Raw genomic sequence first — 13,208 nt, forward strand, 5'->3', positions numbered from 1 at the left:
TGAAACAAATAATAAATGTATTTTATTGATGCTTTGAAATAGAAAACTATAAAATCCATGATTCCACAGTGAGGGACAGTAAAAAACCGCAACTGAGTAAGAGGAACGTAACATACCTAAGTCATACTCTAAAACAAGGACCCACCAGAATGTTTTCTAAAAGTCCCTTCCCTATGACACTACCCTTCCACAGCTCCATCGCAGAGCGACATTTGTGTAGCCTGCTCTGTGACCAGTGCTAGGGTGGCTGGAAAGAATGATACAGTCATTGTCACCCATGTGCTAACACAGGAGTGAAATCTGAAAAAAGTGCAGAGAGTTTAAAAAAAACCAAAAAACCTACAGCAGGACATGGATTAAACACTTTCTTTTCTCTCTGGCTCTAATGTTACTGAATGGGACTCCAGAGGCAGGGGTGTTCAAGGCCAGGCCGAGGTGGCAGACTTCTTCCAGGCCCAGAGAACATTCTGCACTGCAGGTGGCCTGAGAGAGGAGTACACACAGTCTGTTGTGCCACTGGACACAGCAGTACTTCCAGTCAGTTCTTTCCAAGGACACATATGCTGGCAATGGTTACAAGGACAGTATTTGAAGACTGAGGTGGGATTTCTTACTAAGGGGATACATGATGAGAGACTAGGATAATTACTATGGAGTATGGAATGAGAGTCCCAAGCAGCTGCTGAGTCTCCATGCAGCTGGATTAATTTTAAGTATATGCCCTGCTTTATCCTCAATCACAATTTCAATTACTCTGTCCTTGCACATGGGAAACCATCGTCAGTATCTGAAAACAAACCCATCCACACTGGTCTTACTGGTGAATTGTCCAGGCCCTTGCAGCCATCAAGAATGCACCAAGCCAATTAACCAAAAGAGGCGTTTGAACAAGATCATCCTTCCCCACCAGGAAGTGAGATCTCCTTCAAACGTCTCCTTCAGGTCCCTCCAGGAAGGAAAAAAGGCATTTTAAAGGCATTTTACTACTGCCAGGTCCAGATGATACAGTCCCACTGGATGAGGATGCAGTCTGCAGGCTCCTCTGTCCTCTCTGAGCTCACTGTCTCTGCAGGGCCTGCCTGAAGACAAGCTCCTTGAGCTGGTCCAGCTTACTGTCCCTCAAGGCATCCCGAACGGCACTGAAGAAGCCAAAGTAGTGCTGGAAGTTGTGCATCATGAGCAGGACACCGGCCAGCAGCTCGTTGGTCACCAGGAGGTGATGGACGTAGGCACGGGTGTGCCTCTGACAGCAGTAACAGCTGCATCCTTCCAGCAAAGGACCAAAATCATCGTGGTACCTAAGGAAGAAGCAATGGTGGGTAACATCAGAGATAAGAAGAGCCATCCAAGCAATAAAGAGTTTCCCTGTATCCACCTGGCCTTTTGAAGGGACCTAAGCCTAAAGTCCTGAGGTCCTTAATCCAGATTTGCTGACAACTCAGACCAGCACCACTGGCACAAAGGACATCAGATATCAGAGGTGGTTTGGGTTGGAAGGGACCTTAAAGATCATGTAACTCCCACACCTTTCCATGGTGGGGGCCATGGCTGCTGAAAGCCCAGGCCTCCTCATGCCAGAACTCAGAATAACTCTGACTACATCACAGCTAACAGCAGAGAGGCCCCATCTGTGCCTTCCCTAGCAGAAAAGCTGCAGTGCAAGACAGCTATTACGCACTTTATGAAGGGGAAAGCCACCAAAACCACAGATTTACTAATCCCACTATTCACAGAACAGTATTCCACTCCATTCTAAGATGCACCATTTCACAGGGAGAGCAAAGCAACACCACTGTCTACTCAGATAGCCTGGAAGTAGCTGTGACAAAGAGAAGGAAGGACAAGTGGTAACAATGGCTCAAGTTTTTGTGAAGTATCCAGAAATGGCAGAACTGCTCTGCAGCTGCCCAAACTGAGTCAGAGAGTAGAGGGTCTCCATAGTTCAAATAAAATCTGGTATCTCAAGTTAGATGTGGAAGAACAAAGTGATTCCCAGACCACCTTTGTGAACCTATGGTCTTTCAGCTGAGACATAATTATGACCACATTTGCTGAATAAATGATCAGAAAACCCCTGGCTCTAGGTCAGGCAAAAGACAGAGCTTTCAGAGCTAGGCTGTTGCCTGATAACAAGCCAGAATGCTTGTCCAACACTATCTGCTCAGTGTCCAGAATTACTCTCTTCAACAGCATCATGTTTTATGAAGTCTCTCATCCAGCTGCTGACCAGTTGCAAAAAAATACAGAGGACAGAAGAATCATATTTAGTCACACAGCTGCAGGTATCCTCCTCACAAACTCACATACTTTTTATCCTTCAGAGATATCTCAAATGGTGTCATTTCTGGGTCGGCTTTGGATACTTCCTCCTGGTCTTCTTGAGCACCATTCTTCTCCAGGTCCTGGATCCCATTTTGTGTTAAAACTGATTAAATTTAAAAAACAACAGCCTTAGATCAGAAAGCAAGAGCAGAGCAAGGGTAGCAACCATACAGAAGATACTTCTGCTGCTTTCTTGCCAGCTGAAAACTCCTGCCACAAGTTTCTACCTCTTTTTTCTAGAAAGCAGGTATTTTACTTTAATTGCTGTATGTTAGTTAACACAAATACACTTTTTAGATGACAAAACAGCAAGAGACAAGTGAAAACTAATCAACTAGAACAAATCAAAAGTTAGAGCTGAAACAACAGTATAACTTTTTGCTGCTCTACTGAGCTGAATTCTTTATTCTGAATTCTTTATAAAATGTCAAAAGTATTTTGTCTGAACTGCATGCTGAACAGAATGCTATCATCTGAACAAATGGATTTTATTGAGATTTTGTTAGAGTAGACAGGCAACTCATCTGCATTCATTCTACTTTCCATGCTGTGATAATTCAGGGATTTAGATGCCTCCTGTTTTGTTTTTTTTTAAAAAAAACTGGAATCAAAAGAGGCTGGTAGAACTAATTCAGAAGAGGTGGGTCAACATGTGCCTTTTCAGCACCATTTTCACCTTTATTTGTCAGCATCTATCTGAAAAATAAAGCATTATCCCATGATTTTATAGGTTTGCATTTTTGAGTTTGTTCTAAAGGAGAAGGAGATATATCTTGAAATACCAATATTACTGATGCATAATCCATGCCTACAGTGTTTAAAACAGACACAGGACAAAACCACTACCCAGAGCCTCATAATTTAAGAATGAAGTAAGACAAGATAACGAACAACAAACAAAGAAAAGGGTTAAAAAAAAGCAGCCAGCATGAAGAAATAAGGTGTTCTGTTCTATTCAGCTGGCTCTGAATTATCCAGGCATGAAAAGCCACTAGGTTCTACCCAAGAGAAAAAATGTGAAATGTTTCCCCATATTAAAAACATTTAATAGTCCAAAACAAAACGGCTGCTTGAAACACATTTGATAGGGGCTTTAATGGGTGATACACATTCCCATCTCACAGTATAATGAACAGAGCATTTTGGTTTTGATATAAACCTATGAATGCAAAGACAGAGAGGAAAACTGCCCAAATAAATGGGAAACTTCTGACAGCTAGAAAAAGAACTTCAAAAATATATTACTACAACAGACACATAATAATTTAATCCTAGAGAACGCTTAATAGGTCCAGCCTTCACTGCTAACAGTAACAGAAAATTTGCCAACGGTGTCAAACTAAAACCCCTCTATTCAGGAGGTGTTTAAGAAATATTTAATCATCATATTTTGGCTAATGAGACATTCAGAATCTTCAAGTTTTACTCAACAGATATCACAACAAAGCAGCCTGCCTTCAAAAGCAACATGTGGTAGTGGAATCCCAGGTTTTCAAGTGGTCACTGCACTTATTTCAAGAACAAAGCCCTCAAATACAGATTGCTCCCAAGTATGAATTATGCTTACCACAATACAAAATGCAAAAACTATAACAACCATCAAGAAGCCTACCTGTTGCTTCAGGATTTGGACGGCAGTCGTAACTGAAAACCAAGGCACAGCCTCGCTCTGTCACTTGGAAGGGAAAGAAGCTCTCAAAAATGTCCACTCCCCTTTCAATGCACTCAAGCACCTCATCTGGTTTGCCTACACCATGAATGATTCTGTAGAAGACACACAGGAAGAAAAATCTACAATATTCTGAGTAGAAGCAAGCAGGTACCTGAAGGAAAAGACCTCTACGTCATGTGCAGCACATGTAGCTTATCTCTGCAACTGCTAACAGTCATCACTCAGAATTCCATGTGCTTCTGCTTCCCCACCTCTCACATACCCGGTACATAACAGGCTTTTCATTATTTGCCCTTTGGAAGACAGGCAAAAATCCCTCATTTACTGTGGAAAAATCCCATTCTGTTCATTGTGTTTGAAGTGATTTGTATGTGATTTTTTTCACTTACACATAAATACCATTAGATTCATAACATCTGTGCCAGAGAACAGATATTTTCCTTAATCATGTTTGTGACCCAATGAGCTACCAGTTCCCAGACACATGGACCCTTTTGCTTGTTAGCTGCTTAAAAAGAGTCTCAACAGAGACACAGCAGTAGATGGCTGGTCAAAGATACATGTCCTTCAGGTGACAGACACATCGTATAGCACTTGGAAAACTGCCTGGGAGAGAACATACTAATGAAAAACATTGTTAGAAAGAGAAAACATCCTTGCTTTAGTCTTCCCTTCTCTTTACACTCTAACTGCTCAAATGATTTACCCAAGAACGTGGGCTGTAACATCTCCTGAGACATGGCATTAAGAGCCAGGCTCTTCCTGGATTGCCATCAGTGGTAATAGAGATCCTGCTGGTAGCCAAATTTAGTTGGGCAGCTTCACCGAGGGTGGGTGAAGTGTAAGAGAGTAGTCTCCTGCAGGTGCATAGGCTGAAAGCAGTAGAAGTTAATGTAGGGCAATGAGCTAAACAGATAATTAGGAAAATACACAGGGGCTGATAAATGAAGTCACAAGGTGCCATTTTTAGTCACTTTTCTAAGTACTCCAATTAAATTGATGAGCACAGAATAAGGAGAGGAGAAGTTTACAGCATGAGTGTTTTATGTTTCAGGTTCCCATGACAGGGAGAAAATGAAATGCAAAAGTCAAAACAGTAGCTCTGCATATATGATCAAAGCCTTGCTGAAACTCATCTCTGCACAAACATTTGTTCTTGCAAGAGTTCCTATGCTATTGGAAAGGAAAACAAATTTTATCAAGTGACTTCAGCCCCTTTAGGTACATGAAAGGATTTTTTTATAAAGAGTACACTCATAAGATCATTTTACAATCACACAAAAAGCAGCCACTTCTTGAGTGAAGCACAAAAACTGTTTGTCTTCAAGAGAATTTCATGCTGGGGTAGAACAGAGATGAAGAACAACCTCTCCAGCCAGAATGGCAAGGGTGATTCAGGAGCAATGACTGCCTGAAATTCACGTGAGGTGCTTCCAAGACCCCCTGGGGCTAACCAGCTCTCTTGCTATCAAGAGGTCAGAAACACTTGTCTTAACAAGACAAGCAAACTATCTGATAGATGAAGCAGATGCACGGGTAGACACTGAGGTTAGCTGAGCAGATTGGACTCTAATGCTCCCAGGGGATCTTTTAAGTAGCTCAACCAGACAGAATAGCAACAACACAGCAATTGTCAGGAAAATTCAAACCCCAGGCACCCCTTGAGCAAGAACAAGCTACAGCACCAGACACAGTGCTCTTGCATTTAATTTCCTTTTAAACACCATTAGGTCAGAGCAATGCTCTGCAAGCAGAGGGAAGCAGGAACACAATGGGGCCTCAGTCATTCTCTTCAGGAAATGATGAAAAAAGCAACCATATTATTTCTGTATCAGTTGCTCTGGTAAGAACAATCCAGCGAGCTCAAACCAATAAAGAAACTCCTACACTTCTGAACCACTAGCGAATATTAGCACACATTTTCAAGAAGTCTTTAGTTACTGTTTAGTCAGTTATAAGGATTAAGAAAGCTGCTGCTCCTGTCCAGTCCTTGGCATGGGTCTGATGGGCACAGCTAACAACTCAGATATGCAATAAACCCCACACTGTCCAAGAAGAGAATACCACTGTTCTGGGCCAGCCTGTACCACCCTGGGTAGTACACAGGCTCAGTGCCTCAGGTACTAGGACTGAGCTGGCTACCAAGATCGTGCAGCAAGCACTGGCTGGTTCTGCCAGCTCCCCTCTCTGCCATCTGCGAGTTCCGGTCAGAGAGAACTGGAAAAATGACACTTTTACTGAGAAGAAGTCCCTGTAAAATACCTTGATAATAATGTTTTTGTTTGAGATGAACTTCAAGTAAACCACTGCCTCCAAATGCAAGTAACCCTGATATATCCTACCTGTAACTCTTCCTAAAAACTTTTCCTCAAACCCACAGTATGAGCAAAGCCTGGTGCCAGTTGCAGCTAAAACCTGAAACAAGTGTTGAAGACTGCAGCTTGACAATTTATTATTTATGCAGTAAAATTTATGCAGCCTGGCACACATAGAGCTGTGCAATACAGTGATTATTTCCCACAGAGAAACTGCACAGCAGCCTGTAGATGCTCCTCATAATAGAACAGATGGATTTCTTGGGATGTTGCCCACACAACTTACCTTGGTTTATCCTCTGGCAGCTCTGCTGTGACAGAAGCTATCAGTTTCAACTTGGTCTCCTTGGCCATGGCACTTCCCTGGAAGCCATCTAGCAGAAAGCCACCCACAGGCCGCTTGGCAGTCTCCCTGGCTGATCTGAGCCTCTCTTCCAAGATATCTCCACCTTCAATTGCCCCAAACATTACACTTCCTTGTAGTTCCTGTCCCAGGAGAAAGCTACAAGTGTTAGAGCATGCTCTGCCAAAGACATGAAAGGCATCTCACAGCCCAGACTTCAGATGCCTGCTACTTAAGCCCCACATTCCCAGGAACTTGCCAGAGCCATGGGGTTTCATCTCACGCAAGACTATTTCCCACACAACACCGTGAAGTCCATGTGGCAGAAATGAGACTAGTAGAGACAAGGTTCTGCTCCTTGCCTTGACACTAACTCACTGAGAATTCTGATGCCACTCTTCCCACCTCCCTACGGAAGGCAATAACCACGCATCAGTTTTGTACATGGCTTTTTATGGATAGGGGTCTCAGCAATGGATGTATAAGTGCAAAATACAAAGCAGGTGCCATTATGCTGGTTCTCACAGACACCAGATGTCACAGGGAATTCCCTTTCAGGAGACCCAAACACTAACTCCTGTCACCTGTTTTCTCTTGTAGTGTAGACTCAGATAGTATGTCTCCTTTCACTAAGAGGAAGGAAAGTTTCAAAGCTGCTGGAAGAAATAAAGACTAGCACTTACTAATTCTCCCTCACTTGTAACCAAGGGGACTTCAGAGCAAAAAGATGGGTTTTCTTAATCTGAACAAGAAGATCCCACTTTGCCAATGCATCTAATAATAAGGTAAGTGAAAGAAATGCATCACAACCCAAAAGCAGAAAGAAAAATCTTAAAATGTAGTTCTCCTCAACAAGTAGAGATCAGGGGTGATCCTGGTGCAGAAGACAATTTACTAAAGGAAGGAAGGAAAACTCACTGTGCTACTGGTTATATCCACTCTGGACTGTAAACTGGGCATTCTCAGATTTACAAGTGACTCAACTTCCTACTACAATTTCCTGGGGCTGGTCCAGGATGCAGCATGGACCAAGAAGCACTTGCAGTGATATTGCCTCAGTATCTTGGGGAACTTACCGGTGATTTTTCTTGCAGCTGAAGGCATATATCCAAGAAGGAAAGTGACCTATCCACAGACTTCTTGGCTCTTTTTCTTCCAGCTTCCCCAGAAATGGTGTCTCCATCAGAGATGCACTGGAACCAGTCTGGCTGGATGGTCCGCTGGATGTCCATGAACTTGGAAGCTGTCATCTCCATGCGCCCTGAGCTGCCCCACAGGGACACCGTCTGTACAGGAAGAACAGGGATCAACAGCAGTTGCAATGACAGCAGATCTTAAGGGTGAGAGGAGAGAAGGAATTGGTCTGGTGAAACACCAGCTACTGGAATGATAGCTCATTAGATAAGTTCCCCTGGAGCATGGCTCAGATAATCAGCTGCCCTTGGCACAATGAATGAAAGGAGATAAATGACTGAACTGAAATTTCTACGATACTCTTTGGTGAAAACATCCCACTCAACACTGACTTCTCCATATTTAAAAATCCAAGATAGAGCAGCTGGCCTCTCATCACACAAATTAGTGGCAGAATTGGGAAAAAAAAAAGCTTGAATTACCACCAAACTTGTTGTCAAGTAAGCAAAAGCTTATAAAAAGCAGCAAAGGCTGCAATGGCAAATACAACTTGCTAGTTTTCTGTACAAAATGCAAACCCAAGAAACTACTTCCTCTTTCTGAGCACTTAACTCACACAACACATGTGAATGTGTATAATGTGAATGTGAACACATGTGAATGTATGCATTTATATAAACCATGGCAGTCTGGGAAGAATACAAAAGCTTGTTAAACACTCAGTCTTAGAACCCCATGTTATTTTAGGTCCCAAATCCAGCAACTCTAGAAGGCACTGAAATACCCACACCAAGTCAATGTAAGGAATGACTCATTAGGATTTCACACACGATCTTCCCTGTCTCTTCACATGCTTCCCATCATGCCAGCACACATGGGACCCCATCTTCCATTGCTACTCCATGATACCTTCAAAAGAATTTACAGCAAGACAAAAGCATGTGGACAGGGAGGTTATCTTACCTGAACACCTAGCATATGTCACTATAATATTCAATTTACTAAACATTCAGATTTGTAAAATGTTCACATTTTAGCCTATTTTGGAGAATCTGTAATAATCTGTGAGTGCAGCATGGCCATTGCTTTGGTTGCATTATTGTTAGGCTTGTGAAACTGCTGCTCCAAAACTTTAAAGAGGTATTATTAAAGTAGGTTAAGTCAAGGGCTTGAGCCCTTCGGAAGTCAGCTCTTTTCATCTGCAATTCTGTTCATGTCTTTTTAAATAAGAAGGGGTTTTCAGCCATCAGGAACAGCATATAGCTTGGAGTGTTATGGGCACTTTTTGGGGCCTGAGGGTATAAACACCTTCTCCTAGCCTGCAAGACAGGCAGTGCAGTTCTCATGTATACTAATTTGCAAATTGAATTTCATCAGCAGATGCAAAAAATATGAGCAGAAGCCCTTTTTTTTTTTTGGGCTGGTCCCCACAAAGACCCAAAAGGACTGCACCAGTATACCACATGCCTGTTGTCCATCCATCCATCCTGATTACTTCTGGCCTTATCAGCCAATTTCACCAAATTTGAATGAAACCAGAAGTCTCCAAAGCAATACAATTTTTTGCAAATTTCCAACTAAAAAAAAGAGCAACTCCAAAAGGAGTTCCAAAATTTGCATCTACAGAATAACTGAAACACAGCAGCTGTATGTTTTTCTGCAGCAGCATGATGTCAGACAGTACCTGCTGACTCTTACTACAAGAGATCAAGGAACAGCTGGTGAAGGCAGGCAGAGGAAAGTCAGAGCTGTCTGAGCCAAAGGGCAGAGTGTAATCACATCTAGTTACCTTCATTCTGTTCTCGAGAGGAAAAAAGCTGCTTTAATAAATAAAATAGCCATGCAGCTTAGAGAGCTGAGCATTATCCTGTGATTATTTAAATCCAGCCAGTGCTAGACTTTCTAGCACAGAGCTTTCTGTCCCATGGCTTTCAAAAAGCTTTCATAAGTATTTGTCAGCACAGATCCAGCTGCAGGAGGCCTTACAACAAGGTGACAGATATCTTCACCAGCTTATTTAAAAAACCCAAAAAACCTCTGAATCAAACTCCCAACACCCAGGTTTAGATTGCTGCTTTCACCTCAAAGCTGCACAACAGCTGGACAAGCTTCAGGTAATTCCTTCCCTGCAGAGGGACAGGGCTCAGCCTGGATCCCAGCAGCAAGGAATATACACTGATAGCTGTCTGGCAGGAATTATCCTCCATCACTCAGTGACCTTCCACCACATGTGGCCATACCCAAACAGCCTATGGGACTGATGTATGTCAGTCCCACACCAGGTGCCAGGAGCTCCAGCATGAAGTGTCAGGCAGCAGGCAGTGTGTGGACTTCACAGCAGCGTGTGTGCCTGTGGGGTGGAACAGGCAAACGTCTGCAACTATGCACTTCTGGATTGCTGAGCCACCCTCCTGCAAAAATTCTGATGTCCTTCCCCTTTGTGGGCCTGTAGCAGGCTGTATGTAAATAAACACACAAGGGTTCAGATTTACTGCTTATCAGTGGCATAAGCACAAGCTTGTACAGCAAACATGCCAAAACACACAAAAGGTATTTCCTTTTACTGCCATTTAAACCACAACGCCATGGTAGTCCAGAGTTCTCCTTTCTACCTGAATTGCCATTTAAATGCTCAGGAACCATTCAGGGAACGTGCTGTCAATAAGAACAATGTACAGCTTCATTCAGTTGGAGGTATGAGCATGTAAATGACAATCGTCTTTGTGGAAAGATTCATTTTGCTAATCTAATTGCATATGGCTATCTGAGCACACCCACAAAGATGAAGGGATGATTGGCAGATTTCTTTTGGGAACTTTAGGTGGATCCTTTCAAGTCTTTAGAGCTACTGCACCTTGTTAGTGTTGTAGCCAGAGGGGCAGGGAGTGACTGGGTCATGAAGGGAGCAGTAGATCACAGCATCTGGCATACCTGAAAACAGAGAGACAGATCCAGAGCAGAGTTTCATGAACCAAAGCAAAGATGTGGCTTGCAGATCTGCAAAAGGGAACAGGGTATTGTCCCCCACACAAATACATCCATTCTGACGAAGAAAATATTGTTCATCTATCTCAGCACCAAAGAAGACAGATTTCTTCCCCAGCTTTACTAACTGCCTGGAGAAGAGTGCAGCAGCAGCACAAACCACAAAACAACATTCTTTGGTTCTGCAGCCTGCATAGCTGCTTTGGGATTTATTTATGTTACTTCTTGATTAATACTCTACCTATTAAAGTTTTCCAGATCCAACAGCTGACTCACTTGGCCACTCAACTGGTAACTGCTGGAGACACCTCACACTCAACACAATCCAAACTAGCAACAATCCCAAGCCTAGAACTTTTAAGGAAGGACAGAGTAGAATCATAGAATGGTTTGGCTTGGAAGGGACCTGAGAGATCATGCCTCATGGGCAGGGACACCTTCCACTAGACCATGCTGCTCAAAGGCCTATCCAGCCTGGCCTTGAACATTTCCAGGGATGGGACATTCACAACTTCCTTGAGCAACTTGAGTGGCTCACCACCCTCACAAGAGTGAGAACAGGAGAGTTAGAGAACGTTTCAACTACACAAATGAGAAATTTATCATCCCTGCTGGACTGGAGGTTTCAAATGTCAGAGAGCTAGACAGTATGCCTCCACGACATAAAGCCTCCTCTTCAGAGATAGTCACTGAAACTGGTAAAGCCTCCAGGAAGTTCCAGACAAATACATTTTTCAATTTTTCTTGAAGAAGTAAATTGCTCCAAACAGGCATGGTTTATTGAAATTTGGATGCAAACTTCCTTCGGAAAACCAACCCATAATTTTTTTTATACATAATGAAATGTATGTCCCAAAATTTTATGTGCTTTTTTAAAAAATAAAACAAACAAAACAAGCCTAGGCAACTCATTTTTTTTCTTGTAAAATGTGCTGGATTCCATACACAAAGAACTGTCTGTAATTTATAGAAATTACAGACACATCATCACCCTGTTGCCTGATTGAAGGATTTCTGGCCATACTAGTGACAACATACAATTTCAAGTCTTCCCTAGTGCCACTTTGATTGAGAAAATCCCTAAATGTGCAAAGCCTACATCTTTCTGCCTACTATACTACCTGAACATGCTCTAGTGGGATCCACCTGCATTATCTCTCAGATATACAAGCAAATACTTGTACTTTACCCATAAATTTTGCAGCTCCTTCCTTATATTCTTCTAGGACATCATGAATTTCTGCCCTGCAATCCAGATACAGGAACATATTAACTAAGCAGACAACTGTCTAGAGATTGGTGTTTTCATAACTAAGGGGTTTTTTCCCATACTTATGCATTGTCTGACACTGAGCTGGTATTTGCCATCCAGCTGTCAGGAAGTGAAGCAGGGACAGATGGAATGAAATGCCAGAGTCACAGAGCTCTAGAATCACAGCTCACAACCTGGGGCACTCATAATTCTGTGGCAAAAAAGTAAAGCTTTCACCTTCACTGACCAGGGTCCACTGACTTGAGGGAGAGCATGAAGCTATACCGTGACTTTTTGGGGACCATCACTAGTGTGTTCACATCGTTCAATAGCTGCACAAGCTTTACCATGTTATCTTTCTTTTTGGTTGCAACTTAACTAGCTTTGAGAGTTACTTGATGCTCCAGTTTTACATTAAATGTCTTCAGGTATGGGGTACCTACCACCTCTCTGGGCAACCTGGTCCAGTGTTTCACCATCCTCATTACAAGATACCCTCTTATAGTTTAAACCCATTACTACTAATCCTACCACAAGAGGCTCTGTTAAAAATCTGTTCCCATCTGTCCTATAATCCCCCTTTAGGTATCAGAAGCCTGGTAAAAGGTCTCCCTGGACCCTTCTCTCCTCCAGGCTGAACACCCCCAAATCTCTCTGCCTATTGTTACAGGAATGTGTGGTGCTCCAAAGGTCCAACAGGCCCACATCCTTCTCATGGTGTGGGCTCCAGAGCTGGATGCAGCACTCTCGGTGGGGTGTCAGTAAAGCAGAGGGGCAGAATCACCCCCCTCGCCCTGCTGCCCACCTCAGGACGATGACTGTGAAGACACCACGATGGGTTTAGCCTAAAGACGCTAAAAATCACGCAGCCCTCCAGCTCCCTTCCCCTCACCTTTGCTACCCCGCCCCCGCACCTCCCTGGGATGGGCAAGCGGGCCCGGTACTCACAGGGCGGGCAGGGCGACGTGCGCCACGCTGGGCACGCCGCGCACCTCCCGCAGCGTGTCGTGGCTGAGGTGCGGCGCCGCGCCCGTCCGTGTGTACAGCAGGCAGCCGGGCAACGCCAGCGCGCCGGCCCCGCCGCGGCCCAGCCCCGCCAGCGAGCCCAGCCGCCCGCCGCCCGCACCGAGCAGCTTCAGCCTCATCCTCGTCCCGTGGCGCCGGCAGAAGACGCCGGGCTAGGGG

General features: G+C 43.7%; 1 protein-coding gene across 1 annotated transcript; it reads right to left on the reverse strand.

Moving 5' to 3' along the window:
• QTRT2 (queuine tRNA-ribosyltransferase accessory subunit 2) lies at positions 1 to 13,168 on the reverse strand. The gene is made up of 8 exons (XM_071433334.1): positions 12,972 to 13,168; positions 11,961 to 12,016; positions 10,641 to 10,717; positions 7,729 to 7,938; positions 6,596 to 6,795; positions 3,935 to 4,086; positions 2,308 to 2,425; positions 1 to 1,298 (listed from the first exon to the last, which is right to left on the reverse strand). Exons 1-8 carry the CDS (start codon positions 13,166 to 13,168, stop codon positions 1,058 to 1,060), a joined length of 1,251 nt encoding a protein of 416 aa, XP_071289435.1. The 3' UTR covers positions 1 to 1,057.
• Between the last annotated feature and the right edge of the window lie 40 nt (positions 13,169 to 13,208).

Source organism: Agelaius tricolor, unplaced genomic scaffold (assembly GCF_023055355.1).
Source record: "Agelaius tricolor isolate 1412-34295 unplaced genomic scaffold, bAgeTri1.0.p SCAF_9, whole genome shotgun sequence".
NCBI lineage: Eukaryota > Metazoa > Chordata > Aves > Passeriformes > Icteridae > Agelaius > Agelaius tricolor.